Source organism: Tigriopus californicus, chromosome 1, assembly GCF_007210705.1.
Source record: "Tigriopus californicus strain San Diego chromosome 1, Tcal_SD_v2.1, whole genome shotgun sequence".
Taxonomy (NCBI): Eukaryota; Metazoa; Arthropoda; class Copepoda; order Harpacticoida; family Harpacticidae; genus Tigriopus; species Tigriopus californicus.
The window spans coordinates 10,018,775-10,045,723 of NC_081440.1; the positions used below are offsets into that span (position 1 = coordinate 10,018,775).

At 40.5% G+C, this 26,949-nt stretch overlaps 7 protein-coding genes across 12 annotated transcripts in view; 4 read left to right on the plus strand and 3 right to left on the minus strand.

Annotated features, from left to right (window-relative positions):
• The window catches only part of LOC131890019 (uncharacterized), a 4,461-nt gene extending 2,657 nt beyond the window's left edge, over positions 1 to 1,804 (plus strand). For all 4 annotated transcript variants that reach the window (XM_059239308.1, XM_059239294.1, XM_059239302.1 and 1 more), the window contains 2 exons: positions 1,270 to 1,436; positions 1,513 to 1,804. In XM_059239308.1, the coding sequence (XP_059095291.1) occupies positions 1,270 to 1,436; positions 1,513 to 1,582 (237 nt within the window). In that variant the 3' untranslated portion in view covers positions 1,583 to 1,804. The remainder of the gene's footprint in view (positions 1 to 1,269; positions 1,437 to 1,512) is intronic.
• Positions 1,805 to 3,454: 1,650 nt separating this feature from the next.
• LOC131890008 (uncharacterized) lies at positions 3,455 to 6,727 on the plus strand. 2 transcript variants are annotated; one of them, XM_059239264.1, is made up of 5 exons: positions 3,455 to 3,824; positions 4,512 to 4,648; positions 4,734 to 4,848; positions 4,920 to 5,070; positions 6,375 to 6,727. In XM_059239264.1, the coding sequence occupies exons 2-5, from the start codon at positions 4,621 to 4,623 to the stop codon at positions 6,549 to 6,551; spliced, it is 471 nt and encodes a 156-aa protein (XP_059095247.1). In that variant the 5' UTR covers positions 3,455 to 3,824; positions 4,512 to 4,620; the 3' UTR covers positions 6,552 to 6,727. The 2 variants fall into 2 exon arrangements, with proteins under 2 accessions (XP_059095247.1, XP_059095255.1); XM_059239272.1 differs by having other exon boundaries at positions 3,478 to 3,857.
• A 1,650-nt stretch (positions 6,728 to 8,377) lies between these two features.
• Positions 8,378 to 11,834, minus strand: LOC131880478 (uncharacterized). The gene is made up of 4 exons (XM_059227139.1): positions 11,474 to 11,834; positions 11,260 to 11,403; positions 10,030 to 10,249; positions 8,378 to 8,873 (listed from the first exon to the last, which is right to left on the minus strand). The coding sequence occupies exons 1-4, from the start codon at positions 11,649 to 11,651 to the stop codon at positions 8,609 to 8,611; spliced, it is 807 nt and encodes a 268-aa protein (XP_059083122.1). The 5' UTR covers positions 11,652 to 11,834; the 3' UTR covers positions 8,378 to 8,608.
• Positions 11,835 to 12,925: 1,091 nt separating this feature from the next.
• LOC131880464 (uncharacterized) lies at positions 12,926 to 14,067 on the minus strand. 2 transcript variants are annotated; one of them, XM_059227128.1, is made up of 2 exons: positions 13,206 to 14,067; positions 12,926 to 13,163 (listed from the first exon to the last, which is right to left on the minus strand). In XM_059227128.1, the coding sequence occupies exons 1-2, from the start codon at positions 13,847 to 13,849 to the stop codon at positions 13,142 to 13,144; spliced, it is 666 nt and encodes a 221-aa protein (XP_059083111.1). In that variant the 5' UTR covers positions 13,850 to 14,067; the 3' UTR covers positions 12,926 to 13,141. The 2 variants fall into 2 exon arrangements, with proteins under 2 accessions (XP_059083111.1, XP_059083103.1); XM_059227120.1 differs by having other exon boundaries at positions 12,926 to 13,141; positions 13,206 to 14,066.
• Positions 14,068 to 14,451: 384 nt separating this feature from the next.
• On the minus strand, positions 14,452 to 16,775 carry LOC131880489 (uncharacterized). Its single transcript, XM_059227150.1, has 2 exons — positions 16,245 to 16,775; positions 14,452 to 15,562 (listed from the first exon to the last, which is right to left on the minus strand). The coding sequence occupies exons 1-2, from the start codon at positions 16,420 to 16,422 to the stop codon at positions 14,994 to 14,996; spliced, it is 747 nt and encodes a 248-aa protein (XP_059083133.1). The 5' UTR covers positions 16,423 to 16,775; the 3' UTR covers positions 14,452 to 14,993.
• A 1,466-nt stretch (positions 16,776 to 18,241) lies between these two features.
• LOC131879010 (chymotrypsinogen B-like) lies at positions 18,242 to 21,256 on the plus strand. The gene is made up of 3 exons (XM_059225239.1): positions 18,242 to 18,280; positions 18,390 to 18,792; positions 18,851 to 21,256. The coding sequence occupies exons 1-3, from the start codon at positions 18,242 to 18,244 to the stop codon at positions 19,285 to 19,287; spliced, it is 879 nt and encodes a 292-aa protein (XP_059081222.1). The 3' UTR covers positions 19,288 to 21,256.
• Positions 19,609 to 21,120, plus strand: LOC131879104 (probable tubulin polyglutamylase ttll-15). Its single transcript, XM_059225354.1, has one exon. It carries the CDS (start codon positions 19,609 to 19,611, stop codon positions 21,118 to 21,120), a length of 1,512 nt encoding a protein of 503 aa, XP_059081337.1.
• Positions 21,257 to 26,949: the final 5,693 nt, after the last annotated feature.

Consider the following 26,949-nt stretch of genomic DNA (forward strand, 5'->3'; position numbering starts at 1 on the left):
GAGGAACATGGCAAATTTTTGACTTTAGCTAGAACAATTCTAGTCAACTCGGTTTTTCTTTGTGGTTCAAGTTTTTAGTTGTTCAAGTTTAGTAGTTTGAGGGTAACGGGTGATAGAACGTGGACTCGCATGATCGCCACGATTGATAAAATATCAAACGGTTTAGGGAGATGCAAGAGTGCTTTATTTTTCAATAAGTTCCGTTTTCAGAATATCTAAATCGATTTTTCTTTTCTCAGAGAGCAATTGGGTTATCGTGCAATTAGCGTCTATTTTTCATGGCATCTCTCCATGGACGAACAAAGAAATTTGACTTGCGTGAATAATGATTACGAGTGAGATAAGTTCGTGTAAGATTCCAAAATATTTTTGATAACAGTGGTTGCCAGAAACATCTAGCACTCGTTGAAAGAGAATCAAAGGTGTTTTAATCTTTACAGAGCGAAAAAGAGCCAACTATCATACGATCCATACGATTCTTTTTTAATATCGACTAGACAGCAGGGCGTCAGTCGTTGCTCAATAAAAGGAACGATTTACAGTTACAATGACTTTGGTCAAGAAGAATAATTCGTTATCCAACCGTCAATCGCAATTTTTTACGGTTTTACTCGCTCAAATTATTTTTAATAAAATGTAGATGACCATGGTGATGAGTATGGGGAGAGTTGGGAAATTTGGTGCAACATACTCAAATCAATGGAAAATTTTGCTCTGAGTCAGGTCTTTTAGTCCAACGGAATTTTATAAGGAGATATAAACAACAAAGCAAGATAAATATAACAAAAATTTGAAACCATAAACATATCTATTCTTGTTATAAGCAAACACAATTTTTCACCCTGATCTTCTTTCTTTAGAATAGATGAAAATATCAGAAACATGGAAATCTCTTTGAAGATTGCCTCACAGCTTCAAATTTTCTCAGTTGTCAAAAGAAAAACGTAAAATTAGATGCCACTCTGGAGCATGAAAACAGGAATGAGCAATGAATGAGAAACGATTTTTTTTGGGTCTTTACAAATACACCATTTTAAAATGTAATGCGATTATAGTTCCTTTTTCGAAAAAAGGAACGAATTACTGTAATTTCCTTACTTGTAATTTCGTCACTACTGCCCTACTAGCTAATATTTACTTTTCTTAACAAATGTTTGGTTATTTACGCACAGATCTTGAATGAGACTTAAAATGGATTGTTTTGCCTCAATGTCTCGTCCCCGTGAAACAATGAGTGAGTTCATCATTAATTTGCCATTCATTTTTCAGGTTATTGGCAGTTTGGGCGGCATCGGTGTATTGGCCTACATGATCCGTGGTTTCCGCCACCGTGAGAAGAATATGCCCATTTCCATGTATCTTATTCACACTCGTCTGGGAGTCCAGTTGACCGTGGTCGGTGTCTTGACTTTGGGGATGACCGGTCATTTGTGGACGTAAGTGTTCGAGTGGATCCTCGCCCCCGAAGGCATTACTGTAGGTACAATGGCCTATCTCTAATATTAATTACAGGGACAAAATCTCGCCGTGGCTGGAACACCGACGGCAGTCGGAGGCTGCCGCTGCAGACTCCAAGAAGTGAGCGATCTGCCTCTGTAAGCGTTAATTAGTGGAACCGCCCCCACCCTCTTCAAGAACGGTCAAAATTTGTCAACAGGCACCACACAAAGCATTGCTCCCTGGACTTCAAAAAGCAACTGGGGGTTCGATTTCGAATTAGAAGCTTGTCACTTTCTCGTCGTCTTTTTGGATGAGTCGTTAGTGGCTCAAAGAAACGAAATATATGCATCACTGCGATCAGAAACCCCTTCGTCTTGTTTGTAACTTGATACCTTGTGCGACATGGAGGAGTCACTTAAAAAGATCTTGTCGAATTTTTGGTAACAAAACACTCAGTTTCTCACAAACGGTCCGCTTAGAGATGGTAACTACTGGTGCTTAAACTTTGATTTGATCAACCTTCTAAAGCGTTTGGTACCTTCTTGACAGAAGAGTTTTGAGAAAATATTCCTTTTTGGAACGGTGGTCCAGATGTATGAGTCATTGATCCTTATGATTCATGTCCAAGGGGGATCATCGAGCCCATCCACGTCCGTTCCCGAACCAGGGAGTGATTCTGGTTTCTCCAAGGGGGTCCATGAATTTTCAAGTGAGTCAGAGCGCTTCCAAGAATGTGCTTTCATAATTTCAATGCAGGCCTTGCTTCTGTTGCCTCGTTTTCTACATACAGCTATCAAGGATTGCGCACAAAATTGCAAGTCTGGAAATGTGCAAGGCCAAGATTACGTCGAGTGTGTGCCCAAAGCTCATGTATATGAAAACTATCCTGGATTCGACTTGATTTGTAAATGCCGGTAACTAAAGGGGAAATGGTGGGGTCAAACAATATTTATAAACTAAATATTTTGGACCTTTCCACCGTTTCAAAGGTTATACTTTAATATCAATCGGAAGAATTGCCGTCCAATTGATCAACCTAATGGAGGAGACACTTCACAGACCAAAGATCAAGGCGGAGATTCAAATCCAGACTCCAACGAGGTTACAACTGAAGTGGGCGAAGATGAATCCAACACTGCTTCTACAGACCTCGGTGCTTGTCGACAAACTTTGATTGCTTTTCTCGTCTTGGGTTCCTTGCTAGGAGCACGATTGGACTATCATCCTTTTATATCAACCCTCCTTTTGATCTGAGCCTTTCAGTTGGAATATGCACACTTATCAAAATTTCTGGAACAAGCAATCGGGACTCCTAATCAAAATTGTTTTTAATGCACGAAACGAATTTGAATTAAATAACTATTTTGCTGAAAGATCAATCGTCGATCATCTGTCAAATTTGGATGTGTTTTAGTAACCGCGTTTGGAGTACGTGAGATCACGAGCCACATCAAAGGGTATGTAACTTTTGAAAATGCCGGGCCGGTTAGTTGTGTAAATTTGTTAACTTGTGTGAAGTACGTAGATCATTGTGCAGTCGAGAGTTGTTTAAATGCCATCATCATCATCATCATCTCTGCTGAATGCCATTTCGAGTTACCTTAATTGCTGCTGTACGTCACATTCCCCAAAGCACTCCATTTCAATGAAATGGACTAATTCGCTGTAATGTGTGCGAGTGTCTTTCTCTTATCAAAGCATGTGTGTGGGTACAACATGTTTTAAAATCGACCGCTTGGTCCGTTTCCCGTTTCTCTCTCTCTCTCTGTCTCTCTCTCGGGGGACCAACGAGTGTCAAATGGAAAATACCGCATGTGCAATTGATAATGAGTTCTCAGGCCTTTCGATCACATTTAAGATAGTTTTGTCTACACCTCGGCTTAAGCATTTAGGCGAGCAACTGTTCGTTCACCTATTGAGCTATACAGCAGGAGGAAGGTAGTATATTTAGTTGGTAGTCGATCGATTGCTAGGCAAGCGTATCACTTGTTCACTTGACTCGCTTCAGCCTCAACAGATAAGGAAGCCAAGAAAATAGGCGCGAGAGGCTGTTGGAAGACCTAAAACACCTTGAACCTATACAGTGAGTGAGTGGGCCTACATTACCAGCCAGCCAGCCAGATAGATACCCAGGACAAGGACGAAACATCTGCCTTCAACGCTACATGTGTATATATGTCATTTGAGTATGTTTTTGTGTTATATGGTAAGTGATTTGAAGAAGCAGCAAGAGGATCCGTGCGGGTACCTAGCCTAGTACCTAGCCTAGTACCTCTGCCATTCAGGTGACGACCAAGTTCCACAACAAGAACTCAGCTGAGACAAGCGGATTAGAAGCACGACAAAAAGGAGATACACAAGTCACACAACCCAGGATCAACGAGGTGAGTTCCTGTTACCAATCTGTTTAAAGTCAGGTACGTGAGGTTACCAACGTAGTTCAAGAGTTAAAAATACCCTTGTTAGCTTCGTCGGGAAACCAAGGGATACTTTCTTCTTCTTGTTACTATGGGTTCTCCATTAGGATTTGGACGTCCGGGTTCAAAGATTCATCCTAACTTGCACTCGTGTTATATATGTTCACGATGAGAACGAGCGGCCAAGGGTATTTTGTCGTGTCTTTTCTTTTTTTGTTCCCTCGAGCTCATGAAGACGCCTCAAGGGACTCAATCCATTATTACGTTGATTCCACTGTCGTACTTACGAGTACGAGTATGTTCATGGCGGCCAAGGGGTGGGTGGGTCTCTCTGTCTCTGACTGGACTCGAGAGTCGAAGTTTCAGTCACAGATTGCACGGACTTCGGTTTTCTCGTGTGACGCTCGCGCTTGGCCGGCCTTCTTCTTGGCCTTATCCGGCCTTACTCGGCATGATTCTATGAAGCACGAGCATTATGTGCGAAGGTTGTTGAGGAGAGGTGGTAGACAAATGAGACGGGGAAGGAGGAGGAAGAAGCCGGGATAGATGGTGCCACGAGGTCTCATGAGAATGCCATCATGAACCATATCAAAACCAAGAGTTGATCATTACTAGTCAAATCTCTAATGGCTTATCTCCGTGCTATTCTTCAAGACATCTGGACCGAGGAACACGTAATGGAAGCCGGTCTGGCAATTGAAAATCACTGAGTGTGCTCCGCTTTGAAGCAGTATTATTGATTGTTATTTGCGTCGTGTCTGGCATGGCGGGCAAATTGACTTTCCTCTCAGGTAAGCCACCCACCCATTCTTCTTACCTTTTCGAAACATTTTGGTATTGTTCATAGACAATTTCAATCCAATCCTCTGATTCAAGGCATCATTCGCCACGAGGTCAATGATTTGAAGAACGACCTTTTTGGCGGGAATGAATCGGACAAAGAGATGACTGCCGAGGCCAGTGCCAAAGCCAAGAACGAAGAGAAGAAAAAGTGAAGTGCTTCTGATTGAAACAAGTTGTATTGCAAGTTTCTGCTTCATTTCAAGTTCATAATCCTTTTAGGGAAGATGCCCAGAAGCTCTATGAGGAAGAGCGGAGAAAGAAACGGGAAAAGCAAGAGTATCAAAGGGAAAAGTTCCGGGATGGGATTCGACAAAAGTATGGGATTGAAAAGAAGTCACCCACAGAGAAGTTAGACAAAACTGCCATCGAGGTAAGCACACAAATTTCATCAGCCTGGGCATGGCAAGGGCAGTGACATCCTTACCGCAACTGAGAATGTAATCCTCAGCAGTTTAAGATGGAGAATTTATGATTTTTTATTAACTAAACATTCATATTATATGTAACCTGCCAACGATTTGAGTGGGCAGATATGACTATGCCTTGAATATAGGGCTGATCTGAAATTTTGGTCAAAAACTTATCCAAGTCGGACAAAACCTGCAACAAGATCAACGCCAACGTTTTTCTTCAGAATACGTAGGGAATAAAGCAAATTGGACAATGGAGCATGAACTTCCCCAAAGATGAAAGCTTAATCCTGGTCTGACTGAGGTGTTTGTCACTTCATTAGCAAGGATTGATTGCTTAGATCAAGAAACAGAAGGAATTATGATGATCCTACTATTATATGACAAAAAGCATGTCAAGATCACGCTATTATATTATCTTTGCTTTGTTTTATCTGTAAATCCATATTATATCGCATTTATTGGACATTTATTCTAAAGAAAGTTGTTATACTTTTGATTTTGATTTCGTATGACTCTTGATTTGCATGCAAGGATAAAAATAGATGGCAATTCGCTCAATTCCTTTTATGTTAGATATTTTTCTTCATTGTCAAGCAAATTTGTCAAATGGAACGTATTTTTAGCAAGTTTAGTATGCCCGAATACTTCGGAGCATGTACTGTAAACTGTAATGTCACAGCCCCTAGATCTTAATTTGATCTCGTCATTTAGCATAACCTAAGAGTAAGAAAAGAATGGGATATTGTGACATGAGAAAATGTGCTCCTTTCACAAGCACAACTTTAGTTTTGCATTCTCTATATAAGGGCTCCAAGGTCGAAAAAAGGTCTCGAATGAAATCATCTTCTAAATAACTTCAGGTGGGCCTTCATTGTTCTTGAATGACCTTCTCCTGGACGATTAGAAATGGGCCGAAAAGCTGTTTTGGATTCAATCATGGGTTTTGATCATTAACCATATTTACGCTACAAAAGTTGCGGTTTCTAAATGTAGTGAGTCTATCATGTTTTTTTTCAAAGCGACGTCAATTGAACAAATGAACATTACAAAATAGCACCACTGGGACCCCGAATATACAAATATTCAAAGATTAGCTTCATAAAATCAAGAAAATTGAAGCCATTCATTCTATTGATAGTTCTTGTCATCTCTTGGGAACCCATTTGACACTTTTAATGGGCGTGATATTTTCAGAATTTTACTTCATAAGTTATTCATCAAGGTGGCCACATCCCACCCTAAAATTATGTTCCTTTTTTAGGCTGTGAAACGGGATTACAATATGAGCGAAGAAGAGTTTGTGGAATTCAGAGAAAAAGTGGCCTCTGATCAAGCGGAAAAGGAAAGAACTCAAGTGAAAATTGAAAAAAAGTTAGAAAAACGGCAAGCTAAGAAGGAGATCAAGAAGAACGTTAAGGACTCGTGTAAAACCCAATAAGCTTTCAGATGAAGCGTAGATTACATAATACACGTGCCAGGCTCTACGGTCTACATACAAGTGGATGGATTCCTCTCATTTCTTCCGTGCATTTTTGTAAATCGAACATGGAACATAAAACAATGACATATTAGTAGCGCTCTATCTCAGAGCTCTCTGACATCTGAAAATCCGTATCAATTGGTTTAAACTTACAGAATTTTGAAACGTGACCAAAAAAATGAAAGATAATGGTTTGGTTCATTTTAGGGAAACAAGGTAGCTCTCAGAGACAACGCGAAAATGTGCCTCGGGGAATATTATGGTCAATGGAGTTAAAAGTACCTTCCACTAATGGGGATAGCGCAAAATACAGTTCTCACAAAGTGCTTTCGTTTTGATTAGCACGAGCCTTTGTGGAAGGGCCCATGTAAAGTGAAGCTTGCAATGGGGTACCCCCGTATGGTTTCGTGGGCGCATATTTTGAGATGCGATTTGTACCCAGTTTTGTACTGCGAGTATCAGATAGTTTCGTGAACGCACATTTTGAAATGCGATTGGGTAAAATTTAGCACTCCCGCATTTCAAAATTTGCGTTCACGAAACCACGTGGGGTACCCCATTGAGTGAGTTCAATCATACCAAATACGTTACACGTCCAAAAATATTTGTCTTATTCAAACATTGCATCAAGAGAGAACAATTAACAAGGTGGAATAAATGCCCTTTTTAAAATGTATAACAAACTAGCGGGGGAGTGGGGGTCTAGTCTCAATTCTAGTGGGCCTGGCTGCAAATGGGCCTCTTCAAAACTAACTGGAAATGAATGGGTTATTCTTAGGTACTTTTCCCGCTTTGCCTAACAACCCTTAACGATTTGCGTATCTTGGCAGGTGATTATTGTCGGATCAACATTTCCGTTCGTTACAAACCAAATTATTTTTAACCTTCTCCGACGACATTTGCAATGGTTGCTCAATAGAAGCAAGGGTGAATAATAACTACATCGCAAAGTACACTAAAAATCGTATTTAAGATCAGCTTTGGGGCCGTGAATTTCTGCCCTATATCCGATGCTCCAGTTCCGCGGCTCCAAAGACAAAACTGATGACAGAGAACATATGTTTATGCTATAATTTGATGGAGTTTTACGGTCCAAACAAAATGCAACCATAGAAATCGAGAAAAATGAAACAAAATGCAAGGAGGGCAGTGTGTTGGCTGTATGTTTACGCACCAAATACGTCGTTAATTTGTCACAGAATTACATACTGGCTATGAAGTTTGAAAGATAAAACCAAGAATTTTCCAATATAAAGGAAGCACGTTTGACTCCTAACTTTGTGGCAGCTTCGGTCAGGCTTATCTTAGACAGCTTGTCAAAATCGGCAAGGTGCTTTTGCCTATCCTTGATGGAAAAAGTTGACCTCTTGGTAGAATCCATTATGTATGCCTGTTTTTATGAGAAAGCGGCTTAAAACTTGCTTTTTTAAAATGGCTTAACCAGTTTCCATCGAAAACTTCATTGTGGAGCGCGGGAAATAATAAAAAAAAATTGCCGCCTTCAATTGTGCTCCTATATCCGATGTGGACCAAAATGTTGTGCTCTTTTATCCGATGCTAATTTACTATACTTTACTTTATAATTTGATTCGGGGATTCATAATCCTGGTCTTATATCCGATGCTCTTATATACGATTTTTACTGTAACACTATCGTCACTTAGTGAACTTTTAAAAAGTACTTTCAAAAATAACCCTCTAGATTAGTGGGAATTTGCATCAAATTTCTGTGAAAGAATGAATCGTAACAAAAGCAGCACAAAATATACCCAACAAATGTTAAAAACCTTTGATCACAGCCGTTTATTCTTGAATAATTTCAGAGACAGTTACTTGGTATTTACTGTAGATCTACCTGAGTCAACACCCTGATGAAACAATTCATTCTTGTGGGCTGAATTCAGAGATCTCGAATTTTTGTAACCACATTTTCAACTATACTTTTTAATTACATTTACCCCAAACCAAGTCTCTAAATGAAGCATTATCATCAGATGTAGTACAAGAAGAATAACTTATTTTATAAGCAAGCAAATCATCCAAGCCAAAGCCACGAAAACAGTGGCACCAATAAAGTCCTCGGTTTTGATTAAATGTGAGGGTGGCACTCTTCTCCTTTGAGCCATATCTCGTAATTCTAACCACGGAATCCACATGTGCAGCAGATCAGGTATCATGAAGCCGAGGTCTCGGAGGATTTGATGAAGCATCCCTTCTTGACGAAGCACGTTCTCCACAAATTGGTCCCATCCACTGGCCACAATATGCAGCACAGCGATACTGAAATATCAACCACATCAAAACAAGAACTGATTTGATACTAGAAGAAGACATTTTTGTTATGAAGTTCTACAATGTGGCTAAGCGAAACACAGAAACGACTTTGGGAGCTCAAACTATGCTCCATTTGAATTGGAAGATTTTTGCTCTTTGTTAGGTGTGGCTCTGTTCATAATAAAACTGTTATGTTGGGCTTCGGAGATAGATGCTAAAAGGCAAAGGATGCGTGATATGATTGACGCCCAATTAAGAACATAATAAATATTGTTAGGTGGTCCAAGACTGTTGTCTATATTGTTGAAAACCTCAAAAAGAGGGAGCCTACATGGTAAGGACCTGGTGTCGGATATCAAGTCCACGTCCACGATCCTACCCTCCTACTGATTTTCATTGGCCTCCAGGTGAGGCCCATGAGTACGTACTTGAAAATGATGCATACATGGATACAGTTCCCAAAAGAACTTAGCCAACTACCGGCCCGCATCAACGTGGCGCCTTTCATCCCCACACTGCATCCGTAGTGTATCATCAAGACTTCTCACCCCTAATGTGGTATTCCTCAACCTAACAGTCGAACAGAAGTAGTAGGTCAGCAAGGCCGAGGGCTGTATCAAAGAGACGCATTTGCTATTCAGGCTAAGTAAGGATCGAGGACAGGTTGGTTGCGAATAGCCACCACTTTGGAATTGTTTATGATTGATGTACATATTTACAACTATGCATTCTATTGGAATTAATACACCGAGTAATCACTTAGAATCTTGAAGAAGATTTATTTTGGGCCGGGTATTCCGGGTTTCGCTCTGCCACACTGTAGCGATGTTGTTTCTTTCTCAATTTATTTGAGGATTGGAGAATGAATGAACATAACAACTTTTGATTGTTATAATCATAGCCCTTGGGACTAAAATTAATTTTCAACGTGGAAATGGGCCTTCTCTTCAAAACTTTGTGAGGTTTAAGGATAAATTGGTTGAAAGGATTGGATAATTTCCCAAAAATTAAAACTTTGCGAGCCATCTGTTCTCAAACAGATCGATTATCCAGACACACAGTATGTAAATCATGGGAGATGACGCAAACCTTATCCCATGAGACCACCTTATAACTTTGTTAAAACCACATCAAAACTTGCTAAAAATACACAAACACGTACCTGATGATAACCAAGGTCTTTCGGGGAGTCACGACACTAGATTTGTCAATCAAACTCAACACAGTCAAAGTTGAAGCCATCTCCGTCACAGTGAAGAACAACTGATGCCAAAATTGGTCGAAATAGTCGTCGTTGTAATAGTTAAAATACGCCCACCAAGCGTAATAATGGGGAAATACCACAGAGAGAAACAAAATCACCATTCGAGGACGAGCAGTGCCTAACGAGACGATTTACGTTAGAACTTTAAACAATGAAAACATGTTTTCGGGAAAAATCCAGGGGTATTTCTGAAAACTGGACCAAATTATAGTACAGAGAGGTAAAATCCAAGAACTTATGGGCAAGCATTGTTTGGAAAGTAAACAATACTTAATAAATTTCTACAATGCTAGATCATATTTTGGGACTTCGTTACCGCTCTTGGGAATATAATCCCCAGCACTTCAAGATATGATTCTCATTTAGAATTCCAATATCTGATCCATCAACGATTTAGGCTAGTTGGCGGATCTAATTTGCCTTAGAGAATAAGAATGATCTGGAATTTTGGTTAAACACTTGCCCAAGTCTGACTTGAAGTTTTATACGGGATCAGCACCTGTACATTCCATACGAGGGAAAATATTTGAGGGGAGCAAATTGAACAATGAAGGAGCCCGAGAAAAGAAATGAGGTTGTTTTAACTAGCCTTTTATTCTCGAAGGCTTGAAGGTGCTCTCAAACTCAAAACGTACGTTAAGGCTCTAGGTCGCAATAATTGAACCTTAAATCTAGCTTAGTTAGAACAAAGGCAATCAATGATTTAAAAAACTCTCAGTATTAGATACCTTTCGTATCCTCTCTGAACGCTCTAAAGTCCAAACCTTTCTAATATCTTCCACTACGAGAGCTCTGTCATTATGTTTGTAGTGAAATATCTTTGGATCAGTTCGACCTTTTGCAAAGCTGCTGACCTAAGTGGTTCCCAAAAGGGTCTGATATGGAGCCCTGCGGGACATCCGACTGAAAATTACATACGTCATCAAGAGATTCTTCGACCTGAACTGCAGTAATTGCTTCTAAGATGACTGAAAATAACTTGATTCCTGTTTTGAAAAGTATATGATGCCTTACTGGTTTAGCACCAAACATTGATTCATAGTATGAGAGTGTTCATGAAAAAAGGGCAAAAAACTTTTTCCAGTTTTTTTTTCAGCTTTTTCCAGTTCATGATGTGATCTGACTTACCGTGATACAACGACATAAATACTTTCCGAATGCCTTCGTACAAGCCAATTACGCACAAGACTGTCAGGGACCACATCATCAGGGCATTGGAAGTGGCATTGAAGTAGACATGCTTGTAGGACCCAACCCCCGTTTCATATCCGGCTTAACAGAAAAACAATAACAAGCTGGTTAGGTCGCCAATCTTAACTATAAGGCACCTAAATTGGTTTACCTTTGAAAACAGTGTCCCAGCATGAGTTCTGGCAATGCATTCGATTGACTGGCTTATTGTATTGATCCCACAGACGGAATATAAATCCAAATTGTAATGCAGGAATGAGGATTGGGATCATGCCGGCTAAAAGCGAGCAATAGAGCCAGACGTTGAAATCGAAGTCTGGCCACTCCATCTTTGTTTCCAATGACCACTTGATTTTGAATGATGCATAAGAGTACAACCAACGCCAACCGCGACAAATAGTAAGCCAACAAACAATCCGTAACCTTGATCAACGTAAGTGTCTGAGAGGACACTATTTCCGGACGTCTGAGTGTCAGATCATGGCAGCAGGTAGGTGAAATCAAAATACGTTGAATTCATAGCAACGCAACATTGCAGAATTGATTGGCCAAACCTTTGTATGAAGACCTTTGGTTGAGTAAATCCGCCGTTTGGCACAGTACGAGAAAGAGGCCCATGAATTGGAGACTGACTAATTCCCATGTAAAAGCTTATAATGACTGTTTCACGAGTTACAAATACTAGATATGTTTGGTAATTATGTAGTTTATGTGTTACAATTGTTCTCGTTCATCTTTTTTTTCGAGTCGTGAAAAAATTGTTTAGCCTGAAAAAAATATTTTAGTGTGAGTTGATGCTGCCGCACAGCCAAATCGTTTTTTCCCATATCATTCCACCTTTTTTCATCGAACCATCAAGATGCATCTGCCACTGTTATTGAAAAAATCGTGAAACTCCGTCATTAAATTTGCTACTGACATTCCATATGTACACTAAATAATCCTTATTTGTCAGATAACTTTCATATTTAGTTAATGATGAACAACGACCACTCGACCTCGGAATAATCAAATAGGTTCAGCCAAGTGGTCCCAAATTAGACGAGTAAACTTTAAAAAAAAAACATGAAGGCCTAGTGAGATATCATTGACACACGTTGGTTACAATTAAAGGTTTGGACGTAATTACGAGTATTAGCCATAAATTTCTTGGCTTGGGACTATTCCTGTTTAAAACTTCGTAACATGTCAGCAAAAATGTTTGCACATGAATTGCATATCATCAAAGTTAAAAAGCTCGCTTTAATAACGACACAAATCAGCTTCAAGATCGACTAAATGAAAATAACTTCAGGCCTTTGAGACGACAAAAACAGCACGTGTTTCCAGTTCAATCGATCCCAACAATTATGATCCCTAGTGTATACAGAGGATCGTGATCACATTAGAGAGCAATTGATTAATGGAAACTCATTCTAGGGTCCACGAAATGGGCACGCATATACGGCTCACCCCTGTAATTCCAAACATTCTTTTTAAAAGGCAAAGAGACCTTTGCGTCCTTTAAGCAAACCATTCAATATCTTGGGTTTATCTCAAAAGCAACGAATCGAACACTGCCAAAAATAGTTTGTTTGAAAAACAAAACCTACATATAACCATCAAGACTTCACAATATTATATTCAAGAAGCAGCAAGCCCACCTCATCTCAAGGGGTCAGAATTGATTGGGAGAGCATCCAAATCATGTAATGCTATAATTTTGTGTGGTTTGTCGTTAAAGATAACTCTCTCTGGATACAAATCCACGTCAGGATCAAACTCGAAGTTGTTTGTCCGCTCGCCTTGTTCATGGTCAGCCTCGTCAAAAGTCTCAACACTACTTAGGAAGAAAGAATGCTCTGAAGCCACAAAGATTTGTTCAATTCTTAGTATAAACTTACCGTGGCTCGTGTGTTTGTTCTCCCACTTCAGGGTCTTCATCCAACAAATTTATCTCATACCCCTCAGTCATATCGGATTCTATGTGGAAATCTGAATCTGGAACAACCTGGCTCATTCTAGGTTCCACAGTCTTGCGGAGAGAAGTAAAATTCGGGCGATTTCGCCGAGCGACTTTCCTCCAAGACCGATGGGAAAAGTCAGCACGTGACGATCGATAAATTGGCGTGCTTTCAGGCAAATTTGTGAAGATCTCTTCAAGATCAACCACGTGTTCAGTATGGGAAACGTCACTTGATAACGTGGCCATTTCGTGATCATCAAAGCCTTTGGCGCTACTAGGAAATGATTTCATCTCCTTTGTCGGAGATGAATCAGTGGGATTTGAATCTGTGGGAGATGGATTTGTGACAGATGGGCTAAAAGACGACATTCCCTGTTCGCCAGCCTCAGCTTTGTCATAATCAGTTTCATTTCTCCCTAAACTTATAAGAAGTTTCTTTTTCCAGGCCTGGAGTTTTCTGATTTGCATGTTGAGGGCCTGAATGCGTATCTCTTTGGTTTTCTCCCCCAGTTTCACAAGAAAGGCTGGCACATCTTTCAAGTATTTCACTCCATTCGGAATGATCAGGTCATTGCCAAACATCCGGACTTTTATACGGCGTTTTTCCTTGGCACCACTATCCTTGGCTCTAAGTTTGGTCTCATTAGCTTCTGCAGCTTCATTGTTCGAGAGCGCCTTCCTTGCTTCAGGATCACCTTGAAAGGCCCGAATTCGCAAAGGTTCTAAATCTAGTGGAATATCCGGGAAACGCCCTGTAAATGAAAGGATTATTTTTTCAAGACATCTTGATATTTTCAACCATTCAAGCATTAACTTGGAATTCCCCTTTCCTTGATCAAAAATTGAAGCCTCATCCAAGGGTAGATGGTAATGAGACAAACTTGGAATTTTGGCCAAACTCCTTGCAATTCTCGGATGATCACGATCATAAGGTTTTAGGAATTCTTTTTTCAAATTTGGCCATGGGGCCAAGTTCAACACTATTGCCAAGATTAAAAAAGAAGATGTCAAGATAAGACCCAGAACTTTGTTCATGTCAAAATCACTTAGTAATGATATGCTCTTTCCCAACCGTGAACTGGATCAAGTTTCTCTCGAATAAATTCTAAACAAAGCATCAAGATAGAGGAGAGGGAAATGAGAACTGTCAAAACAAGGCATGACTTGAGGAAACAACATATTGGTTGTATAGTTTTCGTTTGGGAATCCCGTCTTTTATTGCAATCATAAGAATGGTCATTTGAATAATTGTATCCCGGCCTCTGAAGCTTAGGAATATTACAAAGTGACTGAGAAATGTGTGTGGATCTGTCGAGGACTCGTATTTTGAAAAGAAGGCTCTAATAACAGATATGATTTTAGAATCTTAATATGGCATTAATTTCACTATACATTTAGATGGATTAACTTGGTTTGTTAGTCCTCACACTCGGCCTTGAGCCGCCAAGGAAAAGGATGTATCAACTGATGTAGGGAATAAGGACTATCATGCAACGTAGTACGTAATTTGGGAAGTGTGGAGAGACTCGATCACCTCAAGAATACAAGCATTCATTCACACGGAAGCATTCCCAAATTATTGATGACTTGGGAACTAATCACTAATCAGCGGTTTCGAAATCAATTTGAGTCGGTGGACTTTACTGGGAGAACTGTTGTTTTTTTAGTTTATCACATTAAGCCTCCGTGTTGCAATCGGTCACCAAAGGTTTGGTCCTGATCAGGGCTAACACGTGGTTTCAATGGGTTTCACTAGGGGTGTTTGCAGGTCATGATGACCCACTCCGCCATTTTTCTCGAGAGTGGCAAGTTTACATTTTTGGCACATATTTCCACACCTTTTAACGCCCGCAGCCTGAGCAGATGCCTCCAAGTTGATCGATCGTGCAATCCGTGGATCGTCCAGAATGTAGCTATGCAAATACGAGTAGACTGCATAAATGCTGTACCCGTGTAGAACGGGCAAGAAGAGGTGAACCAAGATCATGATGGCGATGAATACTGGGGTAAGACGAGGTCCCAAGAGGTACTCCGGGATGAAAAAGAAGACCACGTGTATGAGCACACAGAGAGCGTCTTGAATGAAGTTTTTGCCCGTTTCTGGCCGAGAGGGGATCTCGAGAATGCCCAAGACGAAATTAAATGCCAGAACAATCGACAGCATGAACGTGAGGAAGGTGTAAGCGTACCAAATTTTGAAGTATTTGTACTTCCGTTTGTGAATTCCATGAACCAACACACTCTCCAGTATGACTCCCAAAATGGACACGATAAAGATGAGGAACAGAATGTGAGCTGAAATATAACATAAAGAAGAAAAACATCAAAATTTACACGAAAGTAGAACATTGTGAACAATCATCAAGCAATCAGAATACTCCAGCCTCCCTCCTTGCCCTCTGATACTGCTCAACTATCGTTGTTGATCTCAAATCTAAGCTCAAGGTCATTACAATTGATTCTGTCATTCATAATGCACCAAGCCCCAAATGGAACATAATATACGTATGCTTCGTTAAGTAGACAGGCCTGACATGTAGATCAATGATAAGCAACCTTAATTGCTCTCAAACGAACCACGTGGAACTACAGGGGCATTGGAGAGCAAGCTCACAAACATATTCCTTTTATTCGGATTACCTCTCTAACCTTGATTAAGTGCAAACATCTTGCTTTTACTACCGTCTTGGGATATGCTACAATAATAGCAATGGTACTACTGAATACGAAAGTGGGTACTCAGGAGGTGTTGTATATTCTACCAACGAAAGGAAACGATGAAACCAATAGCCCTTGATCTTGTTGTTAGGACAATGAACACGGAACTGTGAAGTTGACATGACACTCAAGAAAAGGAAGTCCTTAGCATTTCGATAAAAAACATGATCTATTGACAAAGCAAATGACAACTTCAAGTCGTCGAGAAATCTGAGAAAAGAAACCTATCGAGACATGCTTTCGAAGTCATTCACCCTACCATTGGCTTCAATGTCCGATTTGGCACGATAATGGAGTAGACCAGAATCTGGAGCGTAGATTTGTACGGTAATGTAAATGGTCGCTGTAAGGATGATGACCCAATGGGCTAACCGGAAGAGGCCCAATAAAAGGCACCCATGATAAAGGTTGAAGCAAAAGCAACACTTCTTCAACATTATGAATGGTGATCACGAATACTTGTAGTAATGGTTTCCACAGAATTAGTTTGAATGTCAGACAACAGACCCACCCGAGTTAGACTGACTTGCACACAAACGACTACATGAACTTCATTTCTCGGGACAAAGTGGCCATAATTGGGGCTCAGTCCAATGTTCTGGGTGCCTTTTGGTCGCTTTTCAAAGCACTAAACTGGGCTTTCTGATAGTAAGCCACAAATACATTGATTGGGATATAAATATGCTGAGGATGTGTTTTAGCAGGAGACGAAAAAAGAAGGCCATTCCACGATCCACAACCTCTTAGCCCCTGTCCCTTGGAGTGTCCTCTCAACGGGGCGAAAGCTGAGCCTTGTCAGCTCACTCTAGCCAGCCATGAAGGCTGCCAAAGGCCAAGACCAACCTTGCCTCTACGGATATTCTTTCCTCTATGGAGCTGGCAGGAGAGAATGTCGGGCGCAGAGAGCGCCACTCACTTACTACTCCACGTTTGATCGAGGTGAACTTGGAGGATGAGCGAGACTCTCTCGCAAGAACACCCAGCAGCACTCTAATCGTTAGGCAGAAAAGAGAGCCAGAGCCAAAAGGCATTGAATTTGGGAGGAATTTGGGTGGTGGCTCTATCTACTGGAGGCAGAAGCATGGAAGGGCAACGTCTTCTTTCTGTCTTGGCTCCTTGTCCGCATTTCCGAGTTACGACGCGAAGGATGAGGGAGCCGCTCCATTGGGGGAAGAGCTGCACAAGATAAGGAACATGGATCAACCCGAGGACCTAAATGCGAGGCTCTCTCAGGGAAGCGTGCGGAAGGCTCGGGAGAAAAATCCAATGCCTTTTGATGGCTACTTCCTCTTTCGGAGAGGCCCCTCTATGTTTATCAGACGTGAGATCTGAAGGTCAAGGCTAGACCAGAAAGAGTTTGTAGACTGAGACGTGTGACACCATCGATTTGTAGGATTCGAAGATTTGATTTAAACGTTGCAAACGTTTTGGGCGGCAGATGAAGGGTAATCGAGGTTCGGCATGCATCATTTTGTAATACTGATCTGGGATTCCTATTGTCTCATTCTAACAGTTCCAATCGGAGAGAACGGTCTGAAATGCCAAGAAACTGCCTGTTTACAGAGAATTAGCTGAACAGAAACTTGGCAAACCTGCATGGTGTTCCAAACGAACATGTACGTAGATTGTAGAACTACTCGTATTTATCAAATAACTTGGCTCCTTAGCTTTTTTCTGCTCTCGTACTAAGATTTTGTATAAGCTATTGATGTTGTTTTCATTTGGTCATGTCGGCTTCGAAAATTACTTGTCAAGTCATACCCTGCCTCATTCATATTAATGGCAATTTGACCTCCTTTTTCGATTTGTGCGATAACAGAATGAATTAAAAAGGTCCCTCACTCTTGGAAACTTTGCCATTATCATCATGTTCGGCTTGCGAAGTTTGTCCGCTCCTGTCCTCTTGGTACGCAGTTACACAATATTTCATACTAAATTCTTAATTGCTTAAAAGTCCCAAAGATAGACAGCTTTAAGAGTGTGTCTTGCCCTTTTGCATTTAGACCATTGCTATTTCCACCACCGAGATTGGAGCAAGACGTTCAAGCCGGCCTTGGGTGAATGATCCCACTTGTGGAATCGCCAACGATTGGGGTAATGCCCATGGTGGTCCCTACCGTGTGGGCAATGGCCAACCGAGTTATCCACACCAATTTCCGTGGGTGGGACACCTAAGAAGTGGCCAAAGTTTTTGCACTTGTTCCCTTATTGCGGAACGTTNGGTCCCTCACTCTTGGAAACTTTGCCATTATCATCATGTTCGGCTTGCGAAGTTTGTCCGCTCCTGTCCTCTTGGTACGCATTTACACAATATTTCATACTAAATTAAACTAAATAAACTTAATTGCATAAAAGTCCCAAAGATAGACAGCTTTAAGAGTGTGTCTTGCCCTTTTGCATTTAGATCATTGCTATTTCCACCACCGAGATTGGAGCAAGACGTTCAAGCCAGCCTTGGGTGAATGATCCCACTTGTGGAATCGCCAACGATTGGGGTAATGCCCATGGTGGTCCCTACCGTGTGGGCAATGGCCACCCGAGTTATCCACACCAATTTCCGTGGGTGGGACACCTAAGAAGTGGCCAAAGTTTTTGCACTTGTTCCCTTATTGCGGAACGTTGGGCGCTCACAGCAGCTCATTGCGTAGAAGACGTTCCGATCCAAGATATCATTGCGTCTTTTGGAGTCCATTCTCTTGATGGACTTGACGACCCTTCTGTCCAAAAATTGGGCGTCCAGAGGGTTCACTTATCATCAATTGGGGATATTGCTCTTCTTCATCTCGACAAGAGAGCCAAGTTTAATAGTAAGTTAGTAAATTTAGTTTTTGTAATGTGCATATTCTTATAAGATTTCAACTTTAGGCAAAGTGAGACCTGCTTGTCTGCCTTTGGAAGTTGGCGATATCACAGGTAAAACCGCCTACATGAAGGGCTTTGGCAGAACAGAGGAGTTTATTCTTCCGTCTGAACTGATGCTCTCGCAGCGCGGCAAAATTGCGTCCGAGGACGTTTGCGCCCAAGAACTTGGTCCCATGTTTGGGAAGCGACTGATTTGCACCGTTTTGAATGACCCCATGGACCCTTTTGTGGGTAAAGGAGATTCGGGTGGTCCCTTAGATGTGCTAATGGCCGATGGGAAATACTATCAAGTGGGCGTAACATCTTTTCACATGATTGCTTCGCTCACAAGCGGCTTCGTGGATGTGCGTCAATACCTCCCTTGGATTTTGACCTGGATTGACTCGAACACAAACTCTGATGGCGAAGGCCTCGGCCCCAATCCAATCCACCAATTCTAGCTTGACGGGTAGGGGGAGTAAGTATTTTCAAACTGCCCAGTTTGTTCGTAGCAAACCGACCACGACACGTTGCACTCGAACCAATACAAGTGTGGTTTCAAATTGGTCCATATGAAACAGTCATTTGAAAAATAAAAGGCTGCTAAAACTCCATGTTTGCATCAGCATGTAGAGGACTGCCAGTCGTTTTTGAATCGCATCAAGCGCTCAGTTTTGTTCGGAGTGGCCTCTGAGTCCTTTATAATCGTGACAATGTCCACCCGTTTGATAAAGAAGTGTTTAGCATGTCTGGCTTGCATAATCATTGGATTTGTCATCAATATGGTCTTATTTGGGAGTGAAATCAAAAATCTTGAGGGTAAGACGACCATTCCATGGAAAAAGGATGATCCAATCGTACCTGCTTTGGAAAAACAACAATTGGAAGGCCACGGGGATGACATTTCGCCATTAGTTCAGGTGAATGAAAAAAGCATTAGCCCTTGTTCGAAATCAAAGCAGCCAGAATTATTCGTGATTAAGACTCCTTTGGCCTCCAAGTCACAAACCCAAACTCTCAGGAGAATTCTGAGCGATGCGGATTTCGAAGAGACACATAATATGACAGACAATTGGAAGCTCATGTGGCTACATCTCAGCCCTCGGGGACACCACGAATTATTCGACCAATTGAAGCCTAATCAGGTCTTGAATCGTATTCCCGGGTTTCCTCACAAAATTCTGCCAATTTTATCAAAAATGCCCAATGTTCCCAATGTCCCCAGTACCTTTGTACTGCCAAAAGAGACAGACCGTTTGGAGGCATTTATTAAGAAGAACGAGAAGCTTTTCTACATCAAAAGAGAATCCAGTAGGAAATCCTTTGAGATTGTGCAAAGATTAGATTTAGAAGCATTTACTGAAGAGTTTCTGGTGCAAGCGTACATAGACGATTCATTTCTCATCGACGGTCATCGATTTGATATTGGAGTATACGTTCTGATTACATCCATTAAGCCCTTCCGAGCCTACATGTATGACAAGGATATCAATTTGCGCTTCTGTCCCAAGAAATATCAGAACGGTTTTCCAAGTGATCCACAAACATATGTGGTGGAATCTCCAAGGCAAACTTGGCTTCGGAAGCTTTCTCTTCCAACCATTGACAAATTAAGAAATCATCTTGGCGCTAACTCCTTGAGAGCTTTGAGATATATTTTGAACTCTGCCAACATTAAAGACTATGATCTGTGGAACAACATCAATCAAACCGTTTACGAGGTGCTGACCAATATTCAACAATCGCTCCTTCAAACCCTCCGGCCGGCAGAAACCAGGGGCAGAGCCTTCGAGTTGGTGCGCTTTGACTTCTTGATTCGTAAAAATGGCGATATTGCCCTCATGGAAATGAATCGGAGTCCTTTTTTGGGCGAACAGCATAACCCTGTAACGAAGCTTCTTCACAAGCAGATCCTAATTTCAACTCTAAACATCATGGGCGTTCTCTCCAAAACATATGAGCAACAGTTTTCCCATACGGATCGAAGTGTGTTTCTCCCTCATTGTATGTCCCCTGTTTGCTCAAGAGGAGCTATCTCGTTAAAAGAGCCTTTTTGCAGTTTCTGTGAGTTTTCACTGACCCCAGACGTGTCCAAAATGACCAGTGAAGCATTTTTAGAGAACCAGAACAAGCTGGGCTTCCGCCGATTGATACCATCTCCTCCTGGTTCGATTGACGAGGCGGGGCAGATTTTACGGAGCCTCAAGTTGGATCGAAAGGAAAGTATGGCAGACCACAAGATGGCCATTTGGTACCTTGGCAAGTGCTTCCAAGACGATGAATGGTGCTATTGAGAGGAATGGATTTGTTGTTTCATTGTGTCTCAGATCACGTATGGCTGTTTCATTGCTCAGAACATCCCATCACAGTTTGACATTTCTTTCATGCCTAGGTCAACTCTGAAAAAATACATTTACCGCCGAGTACTCATTTCTTCTCACGTTAACATCTCACTTAAATCAAAAGAAACTATTAAACTTTTCTTAAGACCGTTTGGGTCAATCCCTGAACTTGGTTGGGCAAGTTTTCAGTCGATCCTCCCTGATTAGGGCTTAATGGGAGTGAGTGCTATTCAGCTGAATGCATGTCCATAGAATAATCTGTATACATACTCTTTCTTTCGAGCGGTACCATGTGGCAACACTAGTCTCGTTAAGCTTATCAATTCAACCAATCTCCCGCGGCATATTTGACTTTGCAAAAAATCTGCCAAATGGACGCCAAGAGGAAAATGCAATCACCACCAAGACAAGACAAGACACAGCTCTGGCCGGAAAAATTAATAGCAAGATAAAAACTAAGTAGGTAGACACCCTCGGGATCATGTAAGGCCTATCCTGTATTTAGATTGCCCTTAAATAACGTCCGGATTTGCATTGGTGGACAAAATGAGCACTAACTTACATGAGGCCCCAAATAAATAACCCGTAATCCGTTAGACCAATTTTACATCTATGTAGAAGACAAACTTGGCCCCAAAAGTATTTTTTTGCACGAATATTACGAGCATATACTTATGGATTGCATTAATGGAAAGTATTGTTGTCTGTTCCGTCTTATCTTCCATCATATATCAAATCCAGACATTACATCAATATAAGGACCCATAGAGTTTCCCAGTGGCTGAAGATCAAAAAGACACGAACAATGAAAAAGTCAAAACTCTCGCAACCTGGTATTCCCTAAGTCCTGTTGACGTATAAATTACATAAATACAGCGGGGGTTCTTAAACTTTGGACATTGAATTATGTCAGTGGAATTTTATGAAACGTCTCTCTGATACTTCTTGGACTGTTACAAGACTCTTGCCAAATTAGACATTGCCAATCAGTACATGAGATTAAGCTAAAGATATCCAATTACTTACTTCTTCTACGCGACTGTCCATCCAAGGAAAATATATTTGCCAAAAGGATTGATGTTCATTAACGAAATTGGTCAACTGCTTAACAATGATAAAGAGAAAAGCTATATTTTTTCATTGTTTGAGCAGTTTCTCTAACAAGCTTTTGAGGATAGTGAAGGATTTTTTGCGTGAAATGCTGGGTTGGGAGGGACGGCTCCGGGTTTCTTATGACAGTTACGGGCCAAAAACTGATGTTTTATTTATTTTTTATTTCTTGTATCGTGAGGGAAAGTCTCAAAAGTGCAACAACCTCAAATTTACTTAATTTCTCAAACCCTGTTGCTGGAGGGTTATATATTTCTAACTGGCTCGCGCAAAATGTTTTTACTTCAGACAATCAAGCCCAATGCCTTTCAACTACCAGATAGTCCCACGAAATCTTGGAAGCCCAAACTGACTTGAGCACAACGATATCACGTAGTTCTGTTGTAATTAAGTCTATACCCAAAAAAGTTCAAGAACACCCATAAAAAATGATGTTCAATTGGCTTGAATCTTTTGTATTGCAAACGTATTCAAATATAGAGTTTGGAAAAAGGTGCAAATAGGGAGCATTGGTAAACAAATGTGGGTTCATTTCGCTATTACGGAATGCTGTTAGCTTTTTCGAACACTTGAATCCTCCCTAATTATAAGATCGGATGAACTTTTCATACAAAACTAGTCTAAGATCTTGCGATTCTAATGTACGTACAAAACAGTTTATATTTTTGAAACCAAATGAAGTAGACTAGTTTTTGTTGTGTTTTTGCTTTATGTCAGAATCGAATTCCCACCCAAAGTAGAACTGGTCAAGCCATTTCTGAATCCCTCGCCTTCACCTTTTGTGATGAGCTTAGGACCAAAAATATTTGCCTTTGGGCCTAACTGTTTTCGTAAAGTTATTTACGGCTAGAAAGAATTGAGTATAGCATTCACGTGCTTGCGAGCCCAGGGATTAACAATATGCTCCGTTTTGAGTATTACAAGGATCGTGTTAAGTCCAAAGATGAATCATTCTTAATCAGTTCTATTTAAATCTACGCTTTAAAGCTTGTGCAAATTACATTATTTGAACCTACTCCTCGATTGGCCCCTTACATCAGAGATCAACGTGTCCCATTCGCATTTTTATCATGAACTCGATGACTTGAACCAATTGCTCTTACCTTTTACCATGAGCACAAGCATTTCAAATAAATTGAGCTATCTTATGGAAAAAAAATTTGTGGGATTGTTCAAAAGGGTGGAACCTAAGCATAAGAAGTCTGTGATTGAAATTTGGAAAAATTATTCCGTCAACGAAAATGAAAAAATACTGACTATGGCGATGGTAAAATATCTCTATATGTCTAAATATATTTATATTTAATCAAATCATACTTTTTGTTAACATTCAGAGCTTTGCAAACGAAATATTTTGGATGTTTGAAAATTTCCAGAATAGCTATTTCTTTTACGAGGGTTTCCTACTCCCTGGGGGTGGAAAACTAGAGAGGAGGAGAGTAAGTGGATTGAGGGCAAATCTGAACCATGCAATCGACCAGTTTCATGACCGAGTGCATTGTGTCGACTTGAGGAAGCAAGAGTAAGAAGTGCTAGAGGTGGAGGAGTAGGAGCCGCCCGCTCCTTCCGTCCTTGGCTCCTCCAACGGCACTGGCTCTACTTACTCTTGCCTCCCTGGGTCGACGCAGAGCACGCACAAATCCATGAATCTGGTTGACTGCTTGGTTCAGGGTGGCCCGAGGTACCACGTTGCTCTCCGATTCGACAGTTTTCAGACCCAGGGAGTAGCAACCCGAGTGAAAGACGCAATTTTCCGTCATGTAAGATGAAAATGTCCGGTATTTTTTGGCCCAAAAGAAGAAAAAAAACCTGGTCACATCACTTTTGGCTGAGAATTGCCAAGCTTAGAGTTTAGAGAAAAAAGTATTAAAAAACGGGTTGACTACATTTCAAGGCAGAAAGGAAATATCTTTGTCAAGTAAAGTATTCTAACCTGAACTCCCCAAACAGGTTAAAAAGTTACAATGGGGTTAATTCAACATCATTCAGGTTGTTACCAATTATTTCTTGAAGTGAGCAGTGTTGGACCTCAATAAAAAGTTGATATCTTCAATTCAAAGACCTGCTGCAACAGTTCTTAATCCCTTGATCAAAACTTGGCGTGCATATTTATAAATCTGTTGAATTTGAAGAAGATTTATGTATGAAAAGCATCATTGTTGCGTCATAGACTTAACATCAAAAGATTTACCAAAATGATAGATTGCATTATTTAAAGACAAATCTGAGTACAATAACTTCCTCTCGTGGTTTTATTAATGTACCAGTATATCAAAAGGATGAATATACGTAGGGAACCAAGATATGTAGCTAAATTAAACCAAAACTAAAGGTAGCAAGCGTGTTAAAGAACATGTCAACTTGGCACATGAAACTTCAATCACTGTCTCGGATTAAGGCATCTTTGAGCAGAATTGGGCCGTTCTTAAGGAACCCCAGTACTCACATGAAACACTTAAATGCTCCGTACTGTTGAGATACATTGTAAGAAATCAAATACAAGACAAAAAATGCACTTCCTGAGCAAATTAAGAGGTTCGGCGAATATATAAGACAAATTTTCCGAGAGAAAACCTAACAAAAATATTCCGAAACCTCACGAGTCATGATGGCTGATGATCTGAAATCAGTTGAATGGTGCGTCCTCTTGGACCTGTGTTGTGAAGAAACTAAAGCTTTAGTATCTAGTATCAATTATTGTGGACCTCTATAAGTGCGGCGAAACAACTTTTCCAAGCCAACGGACTACTTGAGCTAGATACATTCGTTCGCGGCCAAAACCACACCCTTGATGACAGCCGTTAATGAAATCAATTTGGCCATGCCACTTAAGAGTGTCTGTGATCGCGAATGAATATTTTGCTACATACAAACCCAATGTATGATTTACCAATTTTCAAAACATATGTGGAGCTCTCTTATGACAGAGGGTGGTTGATAACATCACCATGGAGAACAGTGTTGAAGAAGCCTTGTCAAGGTAACGTGACATTCATTGTAAATATATTAGCTTTCAGAGGGATTTTGTCATAAATTCGAACAACATGCTTTCAAAAATTTTTCAAAAGCATCTTCTAATTTTATCCATCCCATCCTTATAATTCCCAACGTCAATTTCAAGTTGCAGATTGTGAGCAGTCTTTTTTTAAAAGTGATCAAATGCTTTTTGTGCGGAAAAATATGTAATTATTAAATCATTGAATTATAATACTCGTAACAACATGACATTACACATCATTGCAAGGCGTAAATATTTTTTGACCTAGCATAGAGCATTGTTGTCTAGCATGAATCCTTTTTTCGAAAGAGGCAATGAATACCAGGGAAGTTGTGTCAAGATTATATTATGATAACTGAGGCAACCAAGATAAGCATTAAAAATCTGTTTTATGCCATTGAATTAGCATAAAAATTCATCTAAATATATACTGAAATATCCTATTTAACCAAAATATGCTTTTAAACCCAAACTAAGCACTTTTATTTTCATTTACGATCCAAAATATGTATCTTAAAGTCTGAAAAAAATAAGATTAAACGCAGCCCAAGCTCAAAACCCTAGATTTGCATGAAATGTGCTTGAAAACATCAAATACGCAATGTGAGCAAAAAAACCTTTTTATGACATAATGATAACGTTTTACAACATTTGGTATCCAAAACACAAGGCTGGTGGCATTAACTAAACTGTCAAAACCGAGCTTTGTAAAAATTGGTACATTTCTTTAACTGGTAACTGTAACTGGTTTTCTTCATTGGATAGTTCAGACCATCCACACTGAGGTAAACCTATTACTCATTGGAACTCTCTTTGATTTCTGCTCAACGTACAAATCACTTTCAAATCCGATCTCTACTCATGAGGAAATGTGCTGGGGTTGAACGCAATCTGGCTTGTCTCCAATTAGCGTCAATTAGCAATCGGTCAAAAATCTCCACCTCAAATTCCTTGACTCTTCAAACCGGTTTGTTTTCTATGTTCAGTGTCTCGTTGCGCATTGAGTATGTACTATTGTTGTTCCTCTTGCCATTTACTCTTCCAGCTTTTCTTCCAGCATTTCCTCTCCCCTGCTCCATTTTCAAAAACCACCTACCTGTTCTTCCAACTTAATATGGAACAATGTTTAAAATATATACCCACCCCAAAATCCCCTTTCCCACAAATGCCCCATAATGCTTGTTGCTACCGGTAAAAGAACAATTGGTCGCCTGATTCATTCATCTTACCCCCAAGACCTTTTTCACCTACTCAACATTCTCCCAGGGCGAAGTAAGTAAATAGGGATGCAAGAATATACCAAAAAAATAGCGGGCATTTTCACTTACCGTGGCGGAAAAAATACTCCGGGCTTTGATCATCATTACCGTTTGCATTTGAAATGGTGAGACGTCCAAAAATGGACGCAAGTTCGTGCCATTCGGTAAGGAGTGGAGAAAACTAGCAAAACGGGTTTCTTCGCCATTTACAACTTTTTCTTGTCTATTAGCCAACTTAAAGAAATGGAAAAATTTGGGTAAGTTGTTCAGATTCTTCAGTTTTGTTGCGGTTGATCCGGTTTTCCAATAGCTTCAAATCAGTCAATCACTACTTCAGGTCTGATTTTGCCTCAGGGCATGAAAATAAATTGTCGAAAGATTAAAGAATAAGTCAATTCGCTGGGTCCTTATCCC

What these genes read in the sequence shown, in the direction of transcription:
- LOC131880464 (XM_059227120.1), bottom strand. Translation starts at nt 13,849, where the DNA reads ATGTTTGGCAATGACCTGATCATTCCGAATGGAGTGAAATACTTGAAA. An exon ending in GAACAAACACACGAGCCACG is followed by an intron (nt 13,142 to 13,205) that starts GTAAGTTTATAC and finishes CTTCCTAAGTAG; the next exon opens with TGTTGAGACTTTTGACGAGG.
- LOC131880489 (XM_059227150.1), bottom strand. Translation starts at nt 16,422, where the DNA reads ATGTTGAAGAAGTGTTGCTTTTGCTTCAACCTTTATCATGGGTGCCTT. An exon ending in ATCGGACATTGAAGCCAATG is followed by an intron (nt 15,563 to 16,244) that starts GTAGGGTGAATG and finishes GTTATATTTCAG; the next exon opens with CTCACATTCTGTTCCTCATC.
- LOC131879104 (XM_059225354.1), top strand. Translation starts at nt 19,609, where the DNA reads ATGGTCTTATTTGGGAGTGAAATCAAAAATCTTGAGGGTAAGACGACC.
- LOC131879010 (XM_059225239.1), top strand. Translation starts at nt 18,242, where the DNA reads ATGTTCGGCTTGCGAAGTTTGTCCGCTCCTGTCCTCTTG. An exon ending in TGTCCGCTCCTGTCCTCTTG is followed by an intron (nt 18,281 to 18,389) that starts GTACGCATTTAC and finishes TTTTGCATTTAG; the next exon opens with ATCATTGCTATTTCCACCAC. An exon ending in CAAGAGAGCCAAGTTTAATA is followed by an intron (nt 18,793 to 18,850) that starts GTAAGTTAGTAA and finishes TTTCAACTTTAG; the next exon opens with GCAAAGTGAGACCTGCTTGT.
- LOC131880478 (XM_059227139.1), bottom strand. Translation starts at nt 11,651, where the DNA reads ATGGAGTGGCCAGACTTCGATTTCAACGTCTGGCTCTATTGCTCGCTT. An exon ending in CTGGGACACTGTTTTCAAAG is followed by an intron (nt 11,404 to 11,473) that starts GTAAACCAATTT and finishes TTTTCTGTTAAG; the next exon opens with CCGGATATGAAACGGGGGTT. An exon ending in AAGACCTTGGTTATCATCAG is followed by an intron (nt 8,874 to 10,029) that starts GTACGTGTTTGT and finishes TTGATATTTCAG; the next exon opens with TATCGCTGTGCTGCATATTG.
- LOC131890008 (XM_059239264.1), top strand. Translation starts at nt 4,621, where the DNA reads ATGGCGGGCAAATTGACTTTCCTCTCAG. An exon ending in CAAATTGACTTTCCTCTCAG is followed by an intron (nt 4,649 to 4,733) that starts GTAAGCCACCCA and finishes CTCTGATTCAAG; the next exon opens with GCATCATTCGCCACGAGGTC. An exon ending in AAGAACGAAGAGAAGAAAAA is followed by an intron (nt 4,849 to 4,919) that starts GTGAAGTGCTTC and finishes TAATCCTTTTAG; the next exon opens with GGAAGATGCCCAGAAGCTCT.